The 25,197-nt window shown below is 56.1% G+C and overlaps 1 protein-coding gene, 1 long non-coding RNA gene and 1 pseudogene across 7 annotated transcripts in view; all 3 read right to left on the bottom strand.

The window, feature by feature from the left end:
• Positions 1–1,223: 1,223 nt before the first annotated feature.
• Positions 1,224–4,045, bottom strand: LOC125752678 (uncharacterized). Its single transcript, XR_007402771.1, has 2 exons — positions 3,635–4,045; positions 1,224–2,282 (listed from the first exon to the last, which is right to left on the bottom strand). It is a non-coding gene; the product is annotated as an uncharacterized LOC125752678 (long non-coding RNA).
• A 12,458-nt stretch (positions 4,046–16,503) lies between these two features.
• Positions 16,504–17,084, bottom strand: LOC125752608 (adenosine 5'-monophosphoramidase HINT1-like; annotated as a pseudogene).
• An 867-nt stretch (positions 17,085–17,951) lies between these two features.
• Positions 17,952–25,197, bottom strand: part of UBE3C (ubiquitin protein ligase E3C) — a 126,034-nt gene continuing 118,788 nt past the window's right edge. For 5 of the 6 annotated variants that reach the window (XM_025450798.3, XM_049094612.1, XM_025450848.3 and 2 more), the window contains one exon: positions 17,952–19,726. In XM_025450798.3, the coding sequence (XP_025306583.1) occupies positions 19,556–19,726 (171 nt within the window). In that variant the 3' untranslated portion in view covers positions 17,952–19,555. Of the gene's footprint in view, positions 19,727–22,338; positions 22,708–25,197 lie in introns of those variants that run through there. The other variant, XM_049094613.1, reaches the window with a different exon arrangement.

Genomic DNA, 25,197 nt, shown 5'->3' with positions numbered 1-25,197 from the left:
CAGACCCACCTGGTGCTGGGTCCCCTGCCACTGCCAGCAGGAACACAGACCCCGGCTTGGACCCAGGGCCCGTCTTCTGCCTGCATCTAGAAACCAGGCTGGCTACCTGGCTCTTGTCACTGTGGGTGAAGCATTGTCCATTCATGCTCCCAAAGGGCAGACATGTCCGGGGAGAGAGCAGGGCAGCCTTCTCCCGAAGGGGCTGGGCAAGCAGGGGCATGGGCAGCATCCACCTGCAGAAAGTTCTAGAAGAGGATAGAGACTCCTGGGCCCAGAGCAGGCTTCACCCCTTGCTGTTCTCAGCAGACCCCGAACCGAGGCCCTCAGCTGAATGGAGCAACAGTGTGCAGGCTGGGGGCCCACGTTGGGGGGTGGGGGGGTCCTGCAGTGGCCTGGTTGTGTGGACAACACTCTTCCTGCAGTGGGTGCTGGAGCACAGCATAGCTGGGAGAGCCGCCCAGTGAGGGGGGCACCCACAGCGGGGGGTGGGAGGGCGGCAGGCGAGGGAGCACCCAGTCCCTCCGCTTCTGTGGGAGCTGGGTCTCTGTGACAGCTTCCCCTTCCCGGCAAGCCCTGCAAAGGTCGCTGCCCTGCCCAGACCCAGGATGCCCCCCAGGGACACCCACTGTCCTGACCTAAACCAATCCCCAGAGAGTGAGGCCCCAGGTGGGTGGGGGCCTGGGATCCCCTGCAGCTTCTTTGTCGAGCCCCACCCCTTAGCTGGGTGCCCCTGCCGGTGACTGGTGTGCCCCTGTGGACCTGGGGTGCACCTCCTCGGCTCCTGGTACATCGAGTGGGTCTCAACCTGGATTGGGTGCCCAGGTGGCCGGAAACGCTCGCACATCCACCACGTGCAAAGTCTTCACCCCGGCGGAGGACGTCACCAGCTCTGTGATGGAGCAGTGTTTCCTGCTGAGGGTTCAAGACCTGGGCTAAGGCGCCAAGAAAGGTCATTTTGTACATTAAATACGCATCAGGCTTACGTTTTCTCTTATTTGTTTTTTTTTTCTAAGATCTTATTTATTCATGAGACACAGAGAGGCAGAGACACAGATAGAGATAGAGGGGGAAGCAGGCTCCCTTTGAGGACCCTGATGCGGGACTTGATGCCAGGACCCTGGGGTCACACCCGGAGCCGAAGGCAGATGCTCCACCACTGAGCCACCCAGGTGTTCCTCCTTTATTTTTATTTTTATTTTTTAAGATTTTATTGATTTATTCATGACAGAGAGAGAGAGAGATAGAGGCAGAGACACAGGCAGAGGGAGAAGCAGGCTCCATGCAGGGAGCTCGATGTGGGACTCGATCCTGGGTCCCCAGGATCACACCCCAAGCCAAAGGTGGCACTAAACCGCTGAGCCACCGGGGCTGCCCCTCCTTTATTTTTTAATGAAAAATAAATCAACACAGAACCCTTCATTTCTCCCTGTGGAGTCGACCTTAGGGTCCACTGGCTCCATGGAGCCCGCGGAGAGGACCTTTAAGATCCTGGGAAGGTGGGACCGGGACTGGGGTGGGGGGCTGATCTGCCTTGGCACCGTCTCCGTGAACGGCCATTCCCGCGGTGAGTGCGGTGAGGCCTGTGGTGTGCTGCCCACGCCGCCCTCTGGGGCTGGCCCACCAGTGGCGCTGCCTGCAATTCCTTCCCGGTTCTGGGGAAATACAGATGTTTCTCCGAATCCCAAGAATCATCATTTGAGAAACCGGTAAGACAGGAAAAAGGACTGTGATTCCCTTAGGACAATTAGAGCCTAAGCTCAGCATAAGGATGGGCTGGCTGGGGACACCCCTGGTGCCGACGCACAGGCTGGAGTGGAAATGGCAGGCATGGCGGGGATGAGTTGGGGAACTGGGTGTGGGTGTGGGAGCGGGAGTGACATGGGCACCCTCCCCGGGAGCCGCTGTCGTCATGATATGCCTGATGGGGCCTGGGTGCTGCCACTGTGAGTCATGCCTGCCCACAGCAGCCCTGGCTAGCCTGCCTCCGACCCCGAGGGGGGACCCCCGCCCCCCAGGAACCCCTGGCCTCCAGGTCCTGAGGTGCAGGAGGGAGGGTCCCGTGCTGGGAGACCATTCCCAGGTGGCCAGAGCCTACCCTGTGACCGCCCCCGGGTTGGAGTGTCTGCCGCAGGTCCTCTGATGCGCCAGTAACACACTGTTCATTATTAGACCAAACTTTTTAGATTTTCTACGATGCGGAGTCAGGCGTCTGAGAGATGCTGGCATGACCGTGGGAGACCTAAGGGAACCATCCACAGGGAGCCAGGTGTTCAGTGCCGCATCTTCAAAACAGAAAGCCTCAAATGTTTCCCATGACCCTATCACAGAAAAATGGTGCCTTATTGTTACGGGCAATCAGCAGTGCTTAAGGCACGGAAATAGGGGGTAGTGAAAACGCCCGAGAACGTGATTCCGGGAAGGCACCGGGGCAGAGATTCCGACTTCTTCCCGGATCTGGACCATGAGCACCTGCCAGGTCCTCACTGCCTCCATTCCTGCCACCTCCCTGGCCCCGCGGGCCCTGTGTTGGCGGGGGGAGGCCGTAGGGTGCGGCCTGGGCGAGTGCGGGTGTGTGCAGGTGGTGCGCGCAGAGCGGGCCTTCCTGCAGGACACGCAGGTGCGGTGGGGGCGGCTACAACAGGGTGGGCGCACCTGGCTGGGACCCAGGGTGGGGACACGCCGGGTGGGCCACACATGCCACACGCTCTTCCCCGCCCCCACCGTCCGCAGAGCACGGCCCAGGTGGGGGAGCCATCAGACAGGGTGCCATAGGTCACTGAGCCCATGGCTCCCCGCCAGCTGCAGCCCTGCCTCACTTGGGGGTGCCCGGGGAGCCCCAGGCCTGAGCGGCTGCTCCGAACTGCCTGGTTCCAGCCCTGCATGTCTGCTCCTTCAGGTAATAAAAACATTTTGATTTCTGGGGGCACCTGGGGGGCTCCGTCGGGGAAGCCTCTGCCTTCAGCTCAGGTCATGGTCCTGGGATCAGGCTCCATGGGGGGAGGGGAAGGACTATGGTGCCATCAGTGAGGGGCCATGCTGGGCAGGCCCCCGGGTGCCTCCCACCCCAGCTTCCTGAGACAGGGTCCCTTCGGCACCTGCTCCTTCCTGCCTCCCTGTGTCCCCCGCTTGGCTCGTGCTCTGGCACGGCCCTGCTTCCCCATGAGCCCCAGGTCTTCATGGGTTAGACCCAGGGCTCTTGTTGGGGCTCCTCCCTCCAGTCCTGCATGGGAGGGCACAGGTGCATTCGTGAGGACGGTGACGGTCGGAGCTGTGGAGGCCGAGAAAATTAAGGCCATTCCACTTTAAGTTCAGCGTTAGCACAAGTACAGCCATCCCAGGCCCCTGTGAATAAGCTGAACTTTACCTTACTTCAGTTACAGGAAGAAACAGCTTAGAGCTTGACGTCCTAGAAAGCCCCATATTAGAATAAAAACAGAGCCCAAGCCAAGGGCAGGAAGCCCCTATTAGAATGAGAACAGAGCCCAAGCCAGTGGCGGGAAGCCCCATATTAGAATGAGAACAGAGCTCAAAGCCCTTGAAGGCCCCATATCAGAATGTAAACAGAATTTGAGGAATTCCTCCACCCCTTCTGGAGGTCCCCTAGACCAGCCCTTAAAACTAAGCTGGAACCCACCTCGGGGTCCAAGCCCCTGCTCAGCTGTGTCGGGTACACTTGGACCCAAGCTCGAGCTTGTAAATAAACCCTCGTGTGTTTGCATCGGTGTCGGCTCCTTGGTGGTTTCTCGGATTCACGATCTTGGGCACAACAGGAGCAAGAACACAGGGTGGATGGCGCTGACCGGCCCTGGAGAAGCAGAGCAAGTTGGGGATGGGTAGCCCGGGGCCAGAAGAGACATAGATGGGACAACGAGCCCCCTCCCTATGCCCCAGGCTGCTCCCGCGGCCCTGGGTCCCAGAGGCTCCAGAGACCCAACAAGTTCAAAATGTCCGCGTGGGGTCCCCCGAGCTTGTGCCCATCTCATCAGCGTCACAGGCCTCCAGTCCTCGTCCCCTTCCTCCTAGAAACCCCGGCTACAGAATCGGCCCCAGCCCCCCACCCCTCTCACTGCACCCCCCCCCCCACGCAGCCCCGGGGCCCTGGGATCGGGCGATGCCCCCTCTTTCCCTCCCACTGCAAGGGCAAACCCCAGATCTGGCCACCACCTGCTCCTCTGGCCTGGCCCCCAGCCTGCCCACCCCCTTGGGGCCAGCTCTGTCTCCGGGGCATCGTGGGAGGGACAAGGGACGGGGTACTTCCCACAGCGTATGAACCCTTTCCTTCCCTGCACATTCGTCCTCAGAGTACAAGGTCACCAGGGCCACAGAGCAGCAGCAAGCGTAGTGGAGTGTCCCTCAGGAGGCACAGGGAGAGCAGCGGGCAGGCGGACCCCATGGACGGCACACGGGTTCACCTTAACGTGGGAAGGGTGCGTCTGAGGCACCTGAGGACTGTGTTCCTCGGCCCCTGGGGCAGGGTGCTCACACCTACCTGGCCCTGGACCACAGGCCCCACCCCCACTGCACCTGCCCAGGTGGGGAGGCCTACCTGGGAGTCTTGGGGAGCTGCACTCGGGGGGTGCAGGCGCCAGTGGAGTTTGTGAGGCCTCCTCTCCTCCTCGGGGGCTCTGGATGCAGGGACAGCACTCCGGCCCAGCTGGCGGCCCCCGTGTCATCAGGGCGTGACTCAGGGGCCTGCCATCCCTCCAGGTGGCCCTTGCCCTCTGCAGCTGTGTTTACCTTCTTCCCTTCTCTCTAGCCTGCCTAGGCTCTGGGCATGCCCCCATGGTCCAGCCGGAAGAGCCACCCCGCGCCCTCTAGGGAGACAGAGGACCCCATGCCGACCTTCCACCTCTGCCCTCCAGGCTCGTCTTTACAAGGTCCTTATGAGGTCTGCTCTATGTCTGCCACCCACTGCCGGGCCAGGCCGGACAGACCAGGGTCTCCTATTTGGGGCGGTCTTTGTGCCTTCCAGGCTCTGGCCCAACCCCAAGGAGGACTTGGAGGCCACCCCAGGGATCGGCTGTCCTGGCTGCTGCCCCCCTGGACATGCTTGGGACCAAGACCCAGTCTTTACCGTGCCCTCCTGGCTTTGGCTGCCCCGTAAGTGGTGCCCTGGGTCCCAGGCACACCCGGGGTAATGGGTGGAGCTCACTGTTTGCCCGAAATCCGACCTCCCTGGGTGTCCTGTCCCTCAGGCGGGTATAGCCGTGATCTCCCACAGGCCTTGGCTCTCCAATGGAATGTTCCGGAAAGTGGCCCCAGGGACGCAGAAAGGGGCGCCTGGGGCCGAGCTCTCCCCCACCTCCACCTGCACTGTAAAGGGGCCTTCCTACAGCCGGCCCCACATCTCCACCTTCCAGAATGGTCGGCACACAGCAGACTGCACCATAGGACTGAGGGTTTTGCTAAAGAAACCATAACTTAAATTACCTGGCGGACGTAAGGTGCTTCGGAAGCCACAGCCAGTGTGTTGCCCAGTCCTGACCGAGGACGTCGCCGGCCAGGGGCTGAGAAGCTCGGGCAGGGGACGTGTCCGTGGGCAGGCAGAGAGCTGAGGCAGGGCTCCAGGGTCTCTGCTGTGAAACCTCCGCATCCGTTCATGGGGCCCCTGGCCACGGTGCACCCAGAGTCCTGGAGGCTGACCGTTCTGTGCTGGGGGGTCCTAGCCTGGTGGCTGGTCCACAGCGCCCGGGGCCTCCACTCACCGGGTGTGGGTAGCAGGCTCGCTCCCTTCAATGGGTGAGGCAGCCTCACGCAGGTCACAGCACCGGGGGCCGTGCCTGAGGCAGGGGAGGCTCCGCGGGTCCGAACCAGGGGCAGACTCAGGATAAGCTGCGCGACACCAACCTCAGCTGCCGCCCTGGGTGAGCCCGGGACACCTGCACCTCTCCCTGCCCCCGCAGAGCAGATGCCAACGTCTGGTTTGGTTCCCAATTCCCTGAACCACTAGAGGAGGCACCTTCCCTGCCTGGGGGCCTGGCCAGCATCGCGAGGGTGATGAGGGCAGCTGCCCACAGGCCCAGAGGAGCAGCCATGCTGACCTTGGTCGCTCTGCCGAGCGTGGTCCCCACCCCTTTCCGGGATGACCCGGGCTTTGCTCACCTGTCAGCGCCGGTGCACGCAGCCCGCCTCCCCATGTGCTGCCAGCCCCCGCCGGCTCACCCTCCAGTGGGTGCAAGGACTGCCCCGGGCAGCAGGTGTCACGGGGTGGTGGCCCCTCTTCCTGGTTACCATGTGCCTCCCACCTCTCCTCATGCTGCGCGCTGCCACTGAGCCAGCACATGGCTGGGGCCCCACATCTGATCCCCAAATCCCGGTGCTCTGGGCCCACGTGGCTGCTCTATCAGCTGCACCCACTGCCAAGTCCCATATCCCCAGCCATGCTGCTGCTCCCTGCCCTGCTGCTCCCCTGCCATCCCCTTCTGGCAGAGCTGGTCCCACTTGGGTTTTGGGTTTCAGCTCAGCCTTCGTGTGGGAAAGTTTGCTTCCATCCCCTGTGGAGGAGCAAGTGCTGCTGTCTGACCTCTGCCCTACTGGGGAAGAAGGGGGAGGCAGGCCGTGGCAGCTGGGAGGGGTGGTGAGGGGGGTGTCTTATGAAGTGTTTGTAGAGGGAAGGCAGGAGCAGAGAGGCCAGCCCAGGGACCGGACCTGCTCCGATGCATGCAGAGGGCGAGGCTTATTTGTCCTCGGGCCTTGGTCTGTGGGCCTGGAAAGACCCCAGAGCCCATGTCCCACCAAGGTGTGTGTGGGGTAAGGCATAAGGGGGCACAGTGGCCATTCCACCACCCTGGCCACGGGCCTGGCCTGTGCTGTGTCCCTAACAAACCAAACAGAGGTATTTGTGGTCTTGGGGTGCAAATGCCTTGCCTGCCAGAGCAATGCCCTGGAAGGAAGGCTTCCCACGGCCACAGGAGGCGGGCAGGCTGCAGCCCAGAGCAGGGAGCGGCCATGGTTCCGGCAGGTGCCCCCACTTGCTGCTGCAGGGGTACAGACACCGAGGCTTTCCGAGGAGCCACCCACGAGTCCTGTGCTATGTGGCAGCGCTGGTGCTCACGGGCTGAGGGTAGGCAGGTGGGCCTCTGTACCTCTCAGCCGCATGCATGCGCAACTCGGATTTCACAAAAACAGCAGCCATCTGAACACAGCGCAGAATCCGGGGTGGACAGGAGGTGGGGTCCCCTGCTGGGCTGGCACCCAAGCCCTGGGCGCTGGCCCCTCACACTGTTGGCTTGGGGAGGCCCTGGGCCCACGTGCTGGGGCAAATGTTCATTTTACAACCAGGGAAACTGAGGCCCAGAGACTGTGAGAGGCTGAAACAATATTAAAAAATCAAAACCAGCATTAAGACAGCGTAGGAGTCATCTCGGGGTGGGGGCAGCTGAATGGCAGCCCCCAAAGGCCTCCGTCCCACCCCTGGAAGGTGTGCACTTAGCGTCATACGGGGCAGGTCGGCAGGGGCTCAGTTTAGGATGCTGGGCTGCAGGTTATCCTGGATCATCGGGTGCCACCCCCCCCCGGCCCCCCCCATCCCCGCGTCCTTATCTGGGAAAAAGCCTCGCCCACATCCCCCCCCCCCACCCCGGAGCCAAACCGGCCGGCACAGGCCCTGCGGGAGAGGCCGTCGCGGGGCGGCAGGTCCGCGGGGTTAGCAGGACGAGGGGCCCAGACCCGGAGCCGCGCCCGCAACTGACGCTCCCCCTCCCCCTCCCCGCCGGGCCGACGGGGGGCGGCTGCGGGGCCTGCTGGCCGGGCGCGCGGGCCGGGGCGCGGGCCGGAGGGCCGGGAGGGCCGGGAGGGCCGGGGCGCGGGGCCGGGGCGGAGGGGGTTTCCAGGTGGCAGAGCTCCTCTCCCGGGTCGGCGAGGGGCACGGCCTTCCTTGGACGCGTCTGTCCCAGGTGATCCCAGGAGAGGCCGGACGCTGAGCGGCGAGGGCCCCCGACCCCGACCCCGGGTCCCGGTCCCCTCCTGCGAGACGGCGCGGTGGGGCCGCGGGACCGCGCAGAGCCACCCCCGCCCGGCGCGGGGCAGAGGCGCCCCCGGCCCCCGCCCTCCTGTCTGGGAGCGCCCCCTGCCGGCCACGTCCGCACGTGCGGGGCTGCGGCGGGCGCGGCGGGACCCCTCCCACGGGCTCGCGCGGGCGGGGCCGCGTAGACTCGCCGGCGGGCCTGGGCCCCCTCTCCCGCCCCCCGCACGCCGCGCGGCGGCCCTGGGGTCCCGAGCCCGGGTTACGGGGTGGCTCGCCCGGCACCGCCGCCTTCGGGGGACGCCGGGCGCCCCTGCGAGGCCGGGGCCGGTCCTCCGGCGCCCCCCCCCCCCGGGGCCCCGCCGTCGCATCCCCAGCCCCCGCGGCCTCGCCTCTGGGCCCTCGGGCTGCGGGCGCCTCGGCCGTGGGCAGCTCCTGGCTTGCTCCCTTGGCCCGCGGCCTCCCTCCGGGCCGGGGCTGCGCCGCTCGGCCAGGCCACCGGGTGTCCCCGGCAGGTGGCAGCCGCCTTCCGGGCCGCGGGCTCCGGGGTCTTCCGCGGGATGCGACCCAGCCCTCCGGCCACCGGCGACCAGCGTGGGGCGGACATCTGCCGTCCCTGAAGAGCAGCAGACCAAGGACACGGGCGTGTCGTTCTCTGGCTCCCGAGGGTCCCCCGAAACCTTCACACAACGCCGTGTCCCCACACGGGCCCCCTCTGCTCAATGATCAGGACCTGCGTTCTGCTCACTCCGCCCCGGTCGTCATGATCCCACCTGGCCACCTGCACCCCAGCCGCCTGAGGGGTGCCAGCCACCCTCCCACCTGCGGGTCCCTGTCACCCGCGGGGCTCACAACTGCCTGCCGTCCAAGCCAGTTCCCAGCTCTGGTATTTAGGATCTGCTCCAAGGGACACGGGAGCCCTTCCCTGACTCCCTGCCCAGCCTGTACTCCTGCCCAGTGACCTCCTGCTCCTTTTGGGGGGACAGGTCTGTGTCCCCACCACCTGCCAAGGGCCCCACCTGGACTGTGTGCCCACCTCCCCTCACCCGTTCATTGGACCCCCTCGTTCTGTGAGGCTGCTCCCAGGCACCCTCCCCAGGACCCCCGGCCCCCAGCACAGGCACTGCCTCCCCAGGGGCAGCCTCACCATGGCAGGTGGCGAGTGGCTGCTGGGGCACCACTGGCATCAGGCTGTGGGACGTACCGTCTCGAGAGGGGGTCAGCTGGCAGGTCAAGGCGGGGGTGTCTATGCCGGGCTGGTCATCGGCAGATGCTGTGAGCCGGGGACCTGCCAGCGCCCTACAGCCCCGGCCTCAAGTGCCCTGGGTGAGGCTCTGGGTCCTGTCCATGTGGCTGAGGGGCTCGGGGTCCACTGGATGGTGCAGGGCCCCAGGGGGCCAGGTTCATCTGACTGCACACTCCAAAGGTCCACGGTCTACAGGACCCTGGTTGTCCAGGTTGTCCCCCCCAAGAACAGTGTCACCCGTGCCCCGGCGCCACAGGCCACTCCCCTGAGAGAAGTGTCCCCTGATGCCCGAGACTGACAGGGCCCACAAGCACTGGCAGGTAAGGCGGTTCGCTCTCTGTCTGCAGTGTGGGCCGCGCCGGGGTCCGCAGTCCTGGGGGGCAGGATGAGTAAGCAGCGCGCCTCAGGGATGCCCTCGGCCTGCGTGGCTGACCGTGGAGAAACCCCGGCCCCCAGGCACTGGTGAGTTTCCAGGGGCCACCCTGTCCTTGCCGCGGTGGGGCCCTGGAGGCTGGGGAGTGCCCTGGGACCCTGACTTGGTGGAAGGCTGCGGCCACGATCGGGGAAGGCGGGGAAGAGCCCAGGGGGTCCACCTTGAACGTGGGGCTGAGATGCTCACACGGGAGGAGACAGTGAACGTGTTCTGGGAAACCACAGAAAGTGTTGATGGGACAGCCCAGGCCTCATGTTTGGGGTGATCTTTCCACATGAAATGTGCCGTTTATGCCTTTGACCCATAAAATGTCAGAGAGAAACTTGTCATCATATTCATTGCACAGATTTTTTTCTCTTGCTCCCGCCCTACCCCAGCTGCCTCTCTCCTTTCTACAGCTCCCTGCATCTGCGGGCATCAGATGCTGTGCTGGGTGCGGCAGCTGCGTGGTCCGCCCGCCCCGGTTCTCACGTCAGCCCAGCATGGGCGGCTCCTGCCGTGGGGTCACGGTGGGGGACAGCATGGGGCCCATGCACAGCAGGGGCCAGGCCGGCCTGAGGTGAGGCCTCCAGGGGCCCCTAGAGGCACGGACAACATGATGCAGTATCTGCCTTTGGTTGGGGGATCTCACTTTGAGGATCCCTGATGTATCCTCGTGGGGGAGCCCAGTTCACATGGAGGACAGAGAGGCACAAAGGGGAGTCTACACCAGAGGCTGCGTGTGGACAGCACGTGTATGGGCAGGACACGGTGACTGCCCAGCACAGAACACAAGATGGCTAGAGCTGACCCAGGAGAGCCCAGCCAGGAGGACACGGCTGGGGGATGGAGGGCCCTGTGGCCCACCCAAGCCGGGGGGTCACAGACACCAGGGGAAGGGTAGGTGGGGTCAGGCTGGAGGTGGAGGTCACAGGTCAGGGAGCCAGCAGGAGGCTTCCTGTGCGCGGAGAAGGTGGGGGGCCCTGGATGAGCCCGTAGGCCGATGGGGGGTGCCGTGGACACCAACTTCTCAAGTTCTGGCCCCTGGGAGCCTAGGAGCATCGCGTGCCTGGTGAGAGTCTCTCACTGGCTGGCAGAGCTGCCGCTTTGGAGGTGCACTCACGTCCCCCCCCCCCCCCACGCGGCACTCATCCGTCCTGGGCCTCTGGTGAGCTTGCAGGAAAGGCACACATGCGAGCTGCATCCCCACAGGCAGCTTCATAGCTTCATTCGGTCATCAGCAGGGTTACAGCAGGTTCACTCCAAACCCCAGGACATTTCACTACACATTGAGCTTGGCTTCTGGCCTAAGACAAAATAACATGACAGACATGAAGGGAGGGATCAGAGAGGCTAACGAGCCACATGCCACGTGGGTGTGCAGCTGCACAGGTGAGAGTGGGGCCCAGCAGGGAGGTTAGGGACCCACCAGGCACAGCCTTTGGGGCAGCGGCCCTTCACAGTTGGGATTGGGAGGGGTGAGCGTGGCGAGAGGCGGACATCAGCCCGCCCCCGTCGGGCCCTCGTGGTGGTCAGTTCTGGGCACACCCTGTCATGCCACTCGTCCTCATGGCCCATCGCCTCCCAGAGGCCTCGCCCCCTGAGACCTGCCCCAGGCACCAGCAGGGGAAGCTGGGGGGCTCTGCAGGACAGGGGCCTTCATGGCAGCTCCAGCAGGGACACGAGAGGTGGGTGAGTCCTGGGTGAGAACCCACATGGGGCCCGTCTCCCATTACATCGTTGTGGATGTTAAATGTGCGTTAAACTAAATTGCCCTAAAAGCTAAACCATTTAAGAGGAAAAAAGACGGTAGATGAGCTAAGCACACGTCTTGCGCAGACGCGAGAACTGTACGGACGTGGGGGCAGCCCCTGTGGTGTGTGCCGCCGCTCCTGCCAGGTCCAGTCACTGGTCTTCGGCGCCGGCCTTCCCGAGCTCTGTCCTAAGGGTGCGGCGCCCGCATCAGGTAAGCACCGCTCGTGTCCAGAGCAGCACTGAGGTGGACACCGCGGACCCGCGCACCATCCCAGCTGTCCGCGGGGCTCCATGCACTGTTTTCGTTATTTAGGTTCTTATCTTACCCTGGTAGGACGGTACGTACCTGGTTTTCTTAAAGGCGTACAACGTGATGGCTTGATTCGCACACGATCGCCCAGATGCACATGCCCCCACCCTGCTGACCTGTGAGCACGGTGAGGACACACACAGGCCCTCTCAGCGCATCTCAAGTACATGGCACAGCACCGCTCACCACGGGCCTGGGCTGTGTGTCAGGTGCTCAGAACCTGGACCTCTTCCACGTGAAGCCTGTACCCTTGACCCACCACTCCCTCCCCAGCCCTGGTGACCACCATTTTCCCTTCCTCCACTCTGTCACACCCCGCGCATCACAGATCACTCTGCGTTGGCCTTTCTGTGTTGGGCCTCCTGGCCCATCCACGCTGTCATGCTTGGCAGGGCTTGCCTCTTCATGGCTGAGGAATACTCCAGCTCTCTCCTGCTCACCCCCTGCCCCATCATCCTCCTCCGCTCACCTATCCACTGTCACTGAGGTCGTGCACGTCTCAGCTACTACGAACAGTGCTGCAGTGAACGTGTGGGTGCACGTCGCTGACACCAGATTTCATGTCCTTTGGGCCCGTCCGCACCCAGAGATGGGGTTGCTGGTAGCACTACTGGGATCTTCGCGGGGACCCCACACTGCTCTCCACAGAAGCCGCCCCAGCCTGCATTCCCGCTGGTGGGGCATGCGGGGTCCCACTCCACATCCTGGCCAGCTTCTGCTCTGAGTGGTTGCTTTCACTCCAGGTGTGCAGTGCAGCTCACTGGATCTCACCTGCACTCCCAGACGAGGAGCCACGCGCGTCACCTTCTCACGTGTCTGCTGGCCATCTGCACATCTTCTTTGGAGAAATGTCAGCTCAGGTCCTTTGTTCACTTTCTAATTTGGCTGTTTTTGCCATGCAGCTCCTTCTATGTGCAGACATCAACCCTTAACAACACATGGTTTGCACGTCTTTTCTCCAAGTGGTGAGTTGCCTTTTCACCCTGTTTGCTCCCGGCACAGTGCAGGAGCTCTGCGGTTTGAGCCTGTCTTGCTTATCTGTTGCCTGTGCTTTTGGTGTCATGTCCAAAGAATACTAATTTCCTCATCCTCAGCTGATGGACACATAGGTTTTCTTTAGCTTCTGGCTGGATAATGAATAATGTCACTCCAACAGCCCAGATGCAAGCCTGTTGGACGTCTTCATGTCTTGGTATGAACCTGGAAGTGGCACGGCATGGCATGCCAAGCGTGTAACGCTTTGAGGAACTAAGGCAATGGGATTTTAAACTTTATCTAAGGTTTTTTATTAGAAGCCTTGCTTTACATCCTATCATTTTATTTATTTTAAAAGATTATTTATTTATTCATAGAGAGACACACACACAGAGACAGAGAGAGAGAGAGAGAGAGAGAGAGGCAGAGACACAGGCAGAGGGAGAAGCAGGCACCATGCAGGGAGCCTTACGTAGGACTCGATCCAGGGTCTCCAGGATCACGCCCTGGGCTGCAGGCGGCGCTAAACCACTGTGCCACTGGGGCTGCCCACATCCTATCATTTTAAAGCCACCACATGATAGAGACACAGTAGGATAATCCCGCGGGTTCCGTGAAGATGTCCGAGTTTCAAGACAAGCCGCCGGCTCCTAACAGTGGCAGCTCAGGGTGCTGTCACCATAAGAAACCAGGACAGGCAGGGAGGACCGCTCCTCCGGGCTTTAATCCCACAGCGGTGCGGCCACCGCCAGATGGAGCATGTGCGCAGCCTACGGGGTCACCCGGGAAGTGGCCAGCCAGGGAGGGCAAGGAAGCCCCAGACCTGGATGGCAGTGGAGGGGGCGGTACCCGGTGTCTGCTCCAGGGCTGGAAGCGCAGGGCAGTCTTACAGGTGATCACCTCCTCCTCGTTACTGTGTTTGCCAAGGGTTCCCAATCCGCAGGATCATGGAGGCCTTAACCAAACCTTCATTCATCAAGCAAATTCATTCAACAATCGTGGAGCCTGATGTGTACTAGGCATTACCCTGGGTATTGGTGTTGAGCAGTTCAGACGAACTGCTGCCCTAATGAGACCTACATGCCAGTGGGGGTGGGGGCGGATGGAGAATGAAGGTGTGGAGTGCGTTAATATATCAGACAGGGACTAGTGCCTCTCAGAAAATTGTGAATAAGCAAGGACAACTCACAACAAGGTTATGACAAGGAAAGGTGACACTGAGCAAAGAATCGCCTGAAGAAAGTGAGGCAGCAAGCCACCTGAGTGTCTGTGGGGAGTGCTTTCATGTAGAGGGAACAAGTGCAAAGGCCCAGAGGCCAGAGGAGGACACCAAAGAAGCCAGTGGAGCCCAGTTAGCAAGAGGTTGGAGATCCCCCCCTTACTGCGATGAAGAATGGTGGACACGGAAGCAGGGTCTGGCCTGCAGTGCCCCGACCAGAATCCCGGGAGACACCTGCTCCTGTGCACCTGCGGCAGGGGTGGGGGACATGGGGGAACCGAGAGGGAGGGAACTGGCTCTGACAGCAGCAGGGGCTGGGTGTCACCCAGCACCAAGGGCACGGACCCCACACATCTCAAGTGGGACGCTCAGAAGTCCCGGCCCTCATGATCTGAGCTGCCCAAGAGTTTCTGAGGTGCTATCATTATTTCCCAACAACTACTCCCAGGGACCAACTGGGACAGTAAAACTGCAGACATGTGAGCTCCTCCCCTGGACCACCTGGCTCAGGCTGAGGGACAGGGCTCTGCCATGGGCCCGAGGTTCCGCATGGTGAGGGACGGACTCGTGAGGCTCTGCTGCCTGCAGCCGAGCAGGAAGGACCAGAAGGGCTGGGCTCACCCACCACTGTGCTCGCCCCAGGGGACCGGTGTGTGTGGGGGTGTGCCCAACAGAGGCACACGTCCTTGTCCCCACAGCCTTACGTGGAACAAGTATTTGCAGGTGTAACCGAGGACCTTGAGAAGGGGTCACTCTGGGTTCTCCGTGGGACCTTGATTCCAGCGGACGAGCACCTGTAGAGAAGGGCGGACACAGATGTGACATGGGCAGATGTGGGGGCACCAGCGGCCGCCAGGACACGGGGAGGCAGGGGACAGATGCTTTCCCAGTTGGGGCTGGGCCTCCGGCACGAGGATGGGTGCTGAGCTCGTGGCATGGCCACCACAGGAGTCTAACGTCCATGACACTCACGTTCTCTGCGCAGATCGTTCCCCAAGCTTCTGCAATCCGTGCAGGCATGACTCGGGGCCTTGTATCTCTGGCTGGCCCTCCTCCCATGGGTCCTTTACAGCATGCATTTATTGCCCCATCTCAAATTCTCAAATAGCGCCCCCTTCACCTAGCACTGTGTCCAAGCAGAAGCTTCTGGTAACACCACTCAGACACTAACGTTCACAGGCTCATCCTGAATCTGCAGTCCTGGCAGTTGACTCGCCTTAGCGCCAAGAGCTGCTCAGACCCCGTGTTCCCAACATACCCCACAAACGCCCCTACCTCCACAGTAAATTCGCGATCACAAGGCTACGCGCCGTGATGCAGCATCACTGTCCTGGGCAAGTGACAAGGGACACGCCCTCTGCTTTTATTCTGCAGGAAAAACACCAAGTGATGAGCCTCCACTGCTGCTGTGCCCCCCCCACCCCGGGGTGGCCAGCGGGGGGGCTCCTAGCCAAAGCTGCGCAGCCGGTGTAAGGTGAAGTATCTTCGGCTCACTGGCGTTGCCTGTAAAGAAGCCATGTCAGAAATGACAGTGAGTTGCTAGTTGTCACAAATGTAACCTGAGGAGGCTGCTCCCGAGAGGCGCTGCCTCTGGATCCCGCAGTAGCAGGCGGTCAATGCACAACCCAAGGCTCAGCGGCTGACGGGAGCTACTGCTGTAAACCGAGGATGAAGGGGGAGATGCACAGGGCAAGAGGCAGGCAAGTCCGCGGAGGCAACAGCGATGGCGTCAACAGGGCTGCGTGCTGCTTACGGCAGGGGTCGGGTGAAGGTCATCCTTCTGCACTTGGTAGATGTGAGGCCGAACCTCGTAAGGCCACAGCTTAGAGTCCACTGCATTTCTACTATAGCAGTCCATGGGAGGAGAACAGTTCTCATCCCTTCCTAACACAGTTGCGAAGCCCAAGTGTCTAGATTGTCCCCACCTTCACAGACACAGGAGCCGATGCACAAAGTACTTAGGCTTAAGAACTCGCCCTCAGTACTTTCTGCAAGCAGAGAGCTTTGCGTGGCCCCTGGCCCTGGAGCCCACGGGAGCCTCCTACTTGCAGCCTGGCTGGTCCTCAGCTCTCCAAGGCCTCCCACCAGGACTCGCTGAGGCTGCCACTGTGGTGTGCGGTAAGGCCTCTGTACACCCATAGTTTGGGGGAGGAGACATGCCAAGGGAAACCTGCTGTCAGTGTGGTCCAAGCGTGGCCGTGTCCTCTCAGGCCAACACGCACGTGCTGTGCCTCCTGACCTGGCACAGGTGAATTTCACGGAGTTGACTGCCTTGCATGTCTGAGTTTGTTAATATTGTGGCTGTAAGAGGCCAGCTAATCATTAGTGTTGGTTGGTTTCCTTCAGGCTCCTAGTCAAGGCTCCAGATTTCTTTTTTTTCTTTCTTTCTTCTTTCTTTCTTTCTCTTTCTTTCTTTCTTTCTTTCTCTTTCTTCCTTTCTTTTTCTTTCTTTCTTTCTTTCTTTTTCTTTCTTCTTTCTCTTTCTCTTCTTTCTTTCTTTCTTTCTTTCTTTTTCTTTTTCTTTCTTTTTCTTTCTTCTTTCTCTTTTTCTTTCTTTCTTTCTTTCTTTCTTTCTTTCTTTCTTTCTTTCTTCTCTTTCTTTCTCTTTCTTTCTCTTTCTTTGCCATGCAACATTGTCTTTTATTATGTATGGGTTTTAAAAATTACTTCCTCAATCTATCCATACACAGGCAAAAGTATACTGTTTAACATACTGGAACTTAGAAATATTGATCATTGCCTAGAGAAGGGAAAATTATCTCTAAAACGTGCTTAACCAGGAGGCCAAATCATCTGCTGGCCTCCAAGAACATGGAGATGAACATGATAGATAGACTGTCCCCCATCTGAAACTTCATTCACCACCATTCGTTAACCTTTCTTCAGGCCCAGATCAGCAGCACATTTCTTGCCAACAATCATTAAATGTCCAAGAAGACTTTCATCATCATCTTCTGCTACAGAGATCTGGGATATATGCTTCTTGGGTATCACCAGAAAATGAGTTGGTGCTTGAGGGGAAATGTCATGGAAAGCAAGACACTGGTCATCCTCTAAAATGATTTTGGCTGGGATTTCCTTGCGGATGATCTTTCCGAAGATCGTGTTGCCACCAGGCCGGGCGGCCTGAGCCTTGGCGATCTCATCGGCCATCGCGGCCTCCTCCCGCGCGGCCGCCCCGGGGAGAAGGCTCCAGATTTCCATTTTATTTGCATCTTCATTCACCTTTGGCTGTCTTTCTTCAAGGTATGAGATGGCTTAAATATGAAATTATGTCCAGCTCACCACTCCTCTTGAGGAAGCTTCTGGAGCCCTTCCTAGGCTCCAGATCCCATGAGCACCCATAGGTGTGCGAGGCGCTGCCTCAGTTCTCCGTTGTTGTGAGCGGCATGTCTGTGTGAGAAGGCCTGCGTGGATCGGCCTGCATGAACGGCAGGCTGCCGCTTGCCGGGGCCGTGCCACGTGGCTTCTGTGGGCTCCGCGGTGCCTGGCAGTGCTGCAGAGGTGCATGGCACACATAAGCCACGGGGCGGGGTTGTCACCGGCACCAGGATAGGATATGGTGACAAGAGCACTGATGAGCGAGGACACTGGCCAGATCCACCTGCAGGTGACAGCTTGTGAGAAATACCTGGAGTACGCCCTACTTTAATTCAACGTTCAGGTTTGAGCACAAAACTACCAGCAGTGAACATGAAGCAGAACAGAACACAGAGAAAGGCAAACAAGGCACTGCACGAGAGCCTCCCTTTAGATATAATGGTTCTCAACACTGTCTTGCTAATCCTTCAAGTGCCCCAGGAGGGTGGCAGTCCCCTGGGGCTGGGGACCCTGGCTGTCAGCAGCAGCCCAGGAAGGGCCCCCCAGCACACGGCCACCTGCCAGAGCCTCTCCAAGTGTGCAGACGGTTGGCATCCTGTCTGGTTTGGTGGGTTCTCAGCAATACTCACAGGCTGTTCTTATACCGTGTTACCTGATGTCACTCACGCACCCGTGATGAAAATAGTCCACTCTTAGAATTTCAATTGTTTCAGCAACTAATCACAATGATTTCAGGGGACTCCAAAACAGTCTTGGGGAAAAAAACATTTAATGCAAATATTTAACCACTGGAACATACAAATAAATAAATAAGCTCAGAGAAGCTAAGAAAAAAAAAAAAAACAACCCAAGTAGAGATAACCACCCATCTCCCTTCAGTCCCAGGTAATCCATTTTCAAAATACTGATAATAAAATACACAAACTATTATAAGAAGATACAGAACATTCAATATAACCCAACCTAAGATAAAAATAAAACCAAGGACAAACCCTAATTATTTTATTTCTGTATATCAAGACTACAAATAGCATTTAAACACTTAATTTATTATTCAAATTATGAAATTATACATTTTTTTTTTGATATGGTCATTGTCTTAAAAGTGTCATTCAGTATCCCCGCATTTAAAAGCATATTGCTAATTCTGGTCAATTCCATAGGACATCCCACAGCCCCAGTGACAGGAAACGCTGGGCGAGGCAGAGGGAAAACGGAAGGAGACCTCCCCCCCCCACCCCCCGCCGGCAGTAGTGAGGGTCACTCTGGCTCCCACAGCTCATGCTCAGAGAGCGAAATCACCCAGCAACAAGGCAGGTCCTGATAAAGTGCCTTTTTAAGGAAGGGTCATCAACACTCCTCTCCCCGGACACGCGTTTGGGACTGTCCAGTCTTCTCCAGGGCAGCACCATCGAGAAGTAGAGGGTGCAGAAGCATGGCGCACTACCCAAATACCCAGGAGGAGGGGCGGGTGCGGCCCTGGGGGGAGGAGGATGGGCGGCGGCCCCGCCATAGCAGGCCGCCACTTTGGTTCAAGTGACTCCAATCGATGCCAGTGTCTGCTCTCCCCAGGTCACTGCTGATCACAGGCCACACGCGCTGTGGGAGCTGGACAAGCCTGCCCCTCGCCCGGATGCTCTCCAGCCACGATGTGGAGCCGAACATGGAAGAGGGATGGAGCATCCCCCTCACACACACCCACACACAGGAATACCCAAACCACCACGCTGCGGTCAACGGTATACCGAAACAAGCATGCTAATCCCGTTCAGGGGAATGGCTTAAAAAGCACAAATAAAATATTCTCATTGTTGTGTATTTTCCAAACCTAACCACTTTGGGAAAAGGCAGCAGGAGAGAAAATGCCTTTAGTTTTAACAATTGGGATTGTAAACAATTCAGCCACACGAGAAGCAGAGGGCCCTGAGAGGAAGTGTCTCCCCTCCCAGGCCCTGTGTCTCCATAGACCGAGTAAGCGCAGCCCCCGGTGGGAGCCTGGGCACCTCTGGACGGGCTCGAGTCCATCGGCAAAGCCAAAGCTTCATCTTTGGTTATTTCATGGAGTCGCCACGCATCTGAGGCTGTGCTCTTCTTGGCAAAAGGACTAAAGTAGCCACGTGGCACATAACATTTGTTATTCTAAGTTCCTTGAAAAGCAGTATCCATCTAAGTAAGTGACCACGACTTAACGGACCATCTAAAACATGGGGGGGGTGGGGAGTAAGGGACAGGGATTGGGGAAGACAGGAGAGCTGCAGGAGTCCGGCCCCAGCCCCCTCAGTGGCCAGGGGGCACCACCCGCAGTGTGGGCGCTGGTCACCCCTCTGTGGAGGGTCAGTCCCAGTCTCCTCAGCTCAGCTCAGCTCAAAGCCAGCAGCACATTCGATAGCATAGAGGAGCTTACTCCGCAGAAGGGTCTCGTCGTAAAACTCAGGAAGCTTCAGCAGGTTCATGCAGGTGCTGGCCGTGGGGAGCCGCTCAAGGTCAGAGCCCCCGTTGTGAATGCAGAATGCGGGGTACAGCTCCTGAAAGACAGCAGGTATGCAGGACGCAGCTTTAGCACGCAGGCCCTTGAACAGATTTTTTTGAGAGCACACAAAACCTGCCTGCTTCAAACAGTGAACCATTGTCACATTTTCCCAAAAGACATCTGGTTTCTCATTACACTGCAGGCAGAGCAGTATAGCGTACCAAATACCCTGCACTACGCTTTGTACCTGAGAAAGGACAGGAATAATGTTCACTCATGGCAAAGAGAACCTCTCCAGTGAGCAGGGCCTTTATGGCTTTGTGTTTTAGTCTTTAAAAATTTTGTTAAAATTCAAAAAGGTATGAGGGTCAAGACTTGCATATATATTCCCATTTGCTTCTGTTAAGACAGACAGAAGCCACCCCAGGGAAGGAGCAGAGTGCAGGGACGTCTTCTAACTCAGGAGCCATGTGACGTAGCAACAGGATATACAAACCAAATTCACTCAGGAGGGGAGAAGAGTAATCTCAAATACTGAAAGCAGAACAAAACAAAGGAACTGTGCACGGCTTAATCACAGAGGGAGGCATTACTCCGAGTGGTGTTTTTTAAGTTTTATTATTTGAGAGAAAAAGAGAGAGACAGAGAGCACAAGGAGGGCAGAGGGAGAGGGAGAAGCAGGCTCCGCATTGAGCAGAGAGCCCAACATGGGGGCTCGATCCCAGGACCCCAAGGTCATGCTTCACTTACTGGGCCTCCCAGACGCCCCCCGCCCCTGCAGTGTTGTTCGAAGACCACTACAGAGTTACCTATAACTCCTGCATGTCTATACAGAACTGTGACTGACTGTGGACCCCAAAACTCACTAGAATATGAAGCCAAAGAGCTAACTGAAACCATGAATATCATTGGTAAAACAAATTCCAAATATAAAATCAAAGAAATAAAAATCTTGGAAGTCTAAATTTGAATTGGAAATGTCAGTTTGAACTTGTGATGAATTTTCTCTTAGAGATAAAACCCACCCATTTTGTAACTGTCCGTAGTTTCCAAGGCCTGGAAACGACCACGTGTGACAAGGAACAGACTGAGCACCCAGGTCTTGGCTTCTATTGACCCATTTCTCATGGAAAGGAATCAGGGCTCTTTAGGAAAATACAGGATTCCACCTGGAGCTAGGAAATGCACCTGACAAGTGTCACCACGTGTCACACCAGAAAGCAAGCTATCCCAAACCCCCTGGGTTACAGGGCACACCTGAAGGCAGCCCTATGCCCAGATGGCACACTCTGAATACGAGAAAGAATACTTGCAAATGACCAAAACATAAAATGTTAAAGCCCATGAGTTCATGGTGATAGTAAAGGAGTCAAACATATGGTTACCTAGTCAACCCACTCAGTATTCTGAAAACTGGTCAATGAACAATGATCACGATTTATTTTATCTTTTCTGCACCAAATAGCGAGAAAAAATGAAGTTTTTCTTTGGAGGAAATTTCATCTAAAAGATGAAGAGATGATGTAGTTGTAATATGGCTATTTTACAAGCGCATGAAAGAGTGGATCTAGGGAGCAGCAGACAGTGGAACCTGTGCCCCAGTCCGTGCCCAAGCCCCTTGGGCCGCCGACTCAGACACTGGGTCTTTGACGCCCAAGTGAGAAAATGTAAAGCAGATGACGTTGTCTATGCAACATTACTGCCAAAGAAAAATTCATATCTGGAGTCTGATGATCCTCTAACAGCCAGTTTAACAAGATGTACAAAGGAGCGATGAGGCTCCTCCATCAGTTAAAGGACAAAAGTACCGGAGAAGAGGGAGGCCGACAGCATGGATGAGAGAGAGAGAGGAGAGCAGTACACTGAGCAAACGCAGTGGATGGCAGCATCCCTCTGCTTATTTTCTCAGGCACAGTGCACACTCTCTCCATCTCGGCTGCCAGCTCCCGGCCCACGAGCAGCGATGCTTGGGGGTCTTACACACCTTCCCACACATTAGTGCGCAGACAAGAAAATATTTTCTCTCTCTCCATTTTAAAATATGTTAGCATACCATGTATCCTGGGGTGTACCTTGATCATTTTTCTCGTGATACCCTGTCTTTATGATCTTTCCCTATCAATCCAATTCCCTCCTTTTTGGGGGGTGAAAGGTATGCCACCAGATGTATGCAGCAACGTCTGTTGATGTTATTGATCTTATTAATTTTACAAATAATAGTGCTATGAATAAGCATGTGCTAAGTTACCCCACACTTGTGCAGATGTATGTGAGATCTCTGGAAATGCCAGCTCTTTGATAGCTACAAATAGTCAAGGACTCTCACTTCCTCTTCTGCACAAATGTCATTAGGCATAAGATGTGATTTATATGTTCTCCTCCAACAGGAGCCCAATGAAGTAGAGACTGTCTTCCTCCTGAAAGCCTGAATCTGTTAACTCTCTGGCAAGTGTGGTTTTAGCTCTATTACTACCTACATTCCCTGACTCTGCCAGAAAATGGGGCCCAGGGAAGCAAAATGGTGGCCTACCCACACAGGTGCCTGGCTAGTATCTGGAACTAGGATGGTTTCACCTCCAGGCCAGTGCCCTGTACACTGTCACATGCTTCCTCCTCAGAACTGTGACAAGACCATCTATGCTTTCTTTGTTTTTTTTTAAGATTTTATTTATTTATTCATAGACACAGAGAGAGAGAGGCAGAGACACAGGCAGAGGGAGAGGGAGAAGCAGGCTCCATGCAGGGAGCCCGATATGGGACTCGATCCCCGGTCTCCAGGATCACACCCCAGGCTGCAGGTGGCGCCAAACCGCTGTGCCACCAGGGCTGCCCTTTTTTTTTTTTTTTTTTTAAAGATTTTATTCCATCTATGCTTTCAACACCAGCGCAAAGGCTCCCACCGACACTTGCTAGCACTCTCTGTGACTGTTCCTCTCCAAGGCGTAGCCTGGCCTAACTGCCCGCGAGGCCAGGCTGGCAGCGGGCGCTGAGAGTCTACCATGCATGTCTTCTGATCTCTACTTCCAGGATTGTATCCTAAGCAAACAGAGACACAGATGATGATTTATGCACCAAGATGTTCCTAGCATAAGGAACTAATAAAAAACAGTAAGTAAATTGTGGTAAATTTGCATGATGTGACATTATGAAGTTTATTAAAACTATTTCAAAGATGATTTAGTATGAGGAACAGTGATCCTGATGTAATGCTGAGTGGAAAAAAAAAGCCTATAAAACTGAGCACATAATCAGCTTAAATTATATTTAGGAATTATGATCGAAGAGTAAAAAGAATAATGACCTACCAACCATTGTAGTGGAAATGAGAACACAGAACTGGAGCAATGTCCCTGTTCTGATGGGGATACCTGGAGCCCTGTGCCGCAGCACATCAGGTACCCAACTGCCCACAACTGCCTTTCAGCTGGTTTTGTTCCACTTGTGTGTTAGATTTAGCATGTATTTTACAATGGGGCAAAACTGAGGGATAGCACAGCCCACGGAACGCTGAGTTGAGACATACACACTTTTTATCAGCCTTTGTACATTTCCCACTGGTAAATTAAAAACTTCATTTAAAGTGTATGTGGCAAAAAAAAAAAAAAGTGTATGTGACATATAATGTGAGCTAAAACGACTGTCTTTTATATATATTTTTAAGATTTTATTTATTCATGAGAGAGAGAGAGAGAGGCAGAGACACAGGCAGAGGGAGAAGCAGGCTCCATGCAGGGAGCCCAACGTGGGACTAGATCCAGGGTCTCCAGGATCATGCCCTGGGCTGCAGGTGGCGCTAAACCTCTGCGCCACCAGGGCTGCCCTAAATCGACTCTTTAAAAATTGCAGTTTATATGCTATTTTAAGTGTCTCGTAAAACTGTGAGAACAGGAACCAAAGGAGACACAGCAAGCACATTATTTACATTTATTATTTCACATTCTGAGAACATTGAGGGCAATAATTTTCTCAAATGTGTGAATAAACTAAAATGAAAACATTTCACATTTTGAAACACAAAAGGGCCTCTGCCAGTATAGTCAGCACAGGGGACAGGTGAGTGACTGGCTAAATGGGAAGAGCTGAAATACATTTTGAGTTAAATGCCCCATTTTAGCATTTCTTTCATAATGCTAATTGAATTTCCTACTTGGAGTCTTAAAAGTAAAAAAAAATGAAGTTCTTCATTGAAATCTGAGTCAAGGGCACTATTTTGTGCATAATTAAATAGAGCACAACGGGAATTTGCATTAATTCAGAGTGAGAAAAATCATCAATTTGTTATGTGGCCTGATGGCAACTTAACAATTTTCTACAGCGCTTTAATGATTTTTTTGTCTGTAACAATCACATTCATTGAACATATTAAACTTTAATTAGCTTTAGCAGATGCTATTCTTCTCCAATAATCCAGCACTAAGGAGTTTTGTAACTTTTAAATTATGCAAGTTTGCCTTTGTTCTTTACAGAACTGGATTGAAGGACACTGTCTTCTCTTACATCCAAATCCTGTCGACCCTTCACCTGGAACACGGAGCCAACTAGACAGCACAGATATTAAGGTGATTTTTTTTCCACCTTGGAAGCTTAACTTAGGTTAAGTTCAAGATTAGCTTAACCCAAGGTTAGTCTGACAATTCCAAAGATATTTTAAAACTCTAAATTAAATTTCACATTTAATATATTTCAGATCCTTGAAAAAAAATCTATAATAGGGAGATTGTCTCAGCCTCCAAAAGGTATTTTTCGTGGTACAGTGACAACATGTTTATGATTGTATGGGGGTCACTAACAGGGACAATAGCCTTCTCACTGTGACTCCATCTGGGATTTTATTTTTATTTTTACTATTATTATTTTTTTTGGGGGGGGGCTTTATTTTTTTAAAGATTTTATTTATTCATGAGAGAGAGAGAGGCAGAGACACAGGCAGAGGGAGAAGCAGACTCCATGCAGGGAGCCTGATGTGGGATTTGATCCCGGGACTCCAGGATCACGCCCTGAGCCTAAGGCAGATGCTTAACCACTGAGCAACCCAGGGATCCCTATTATTATTTTTTAAAGATTTTATTTATTCATGAGATACACAGAGAGAGGCAGAGACAGAAGCAGAGGGAGAAGCCGGCTCAACACAGGGAGGCCGTATGCAGGATTCGAACCCTGGGACCGCAGGATCACACCCTGAGCTGAAGGCAGATGCGCAACCGCTGAGCTACCCAGGTGTCCCTCCATCTGGGATTTTATTCTTTTATTTTTTTTTAAGATTTTATTTATTCATTCATGAGAGACACAGAGAGAGAGAGAGAGAGAGGCAGAGACACAGGCAGAGGGAAAAGCAGATTCCATGCAGGGAGCCCGATGTGGAACTTGATCCTGGGTCTCCAGGATCATGCCCTGGGCTTAAGGCAGCACTAAACCACCTAGCCACTGGGGCTGCCCTCCATCTGGGATTTTAAAAACCAATGTAAATCCCTTACTTCTCCTGCCCTCTGAATTTGCAATGCTCCCACTGGCCTTTTACGCGGACTC

This window comes from Canis lupus, chromosome 16 (assembly GCF_003254725.2).
Source record: "Canis lupus dingo isolate Sandy chromosome 16, ASM325472v2, whole genome shotgun sequence".
Lineage (NCBI taxonomy): Eukaryota > Metazoa > Chordata > Mammalia > Carnivora > Canidae > Canis > Canis lupus.
Note: the sequence above shows the minus strand (reverse complement) of the source record. Positions and strands in the feature narration are given on the sequence as shown.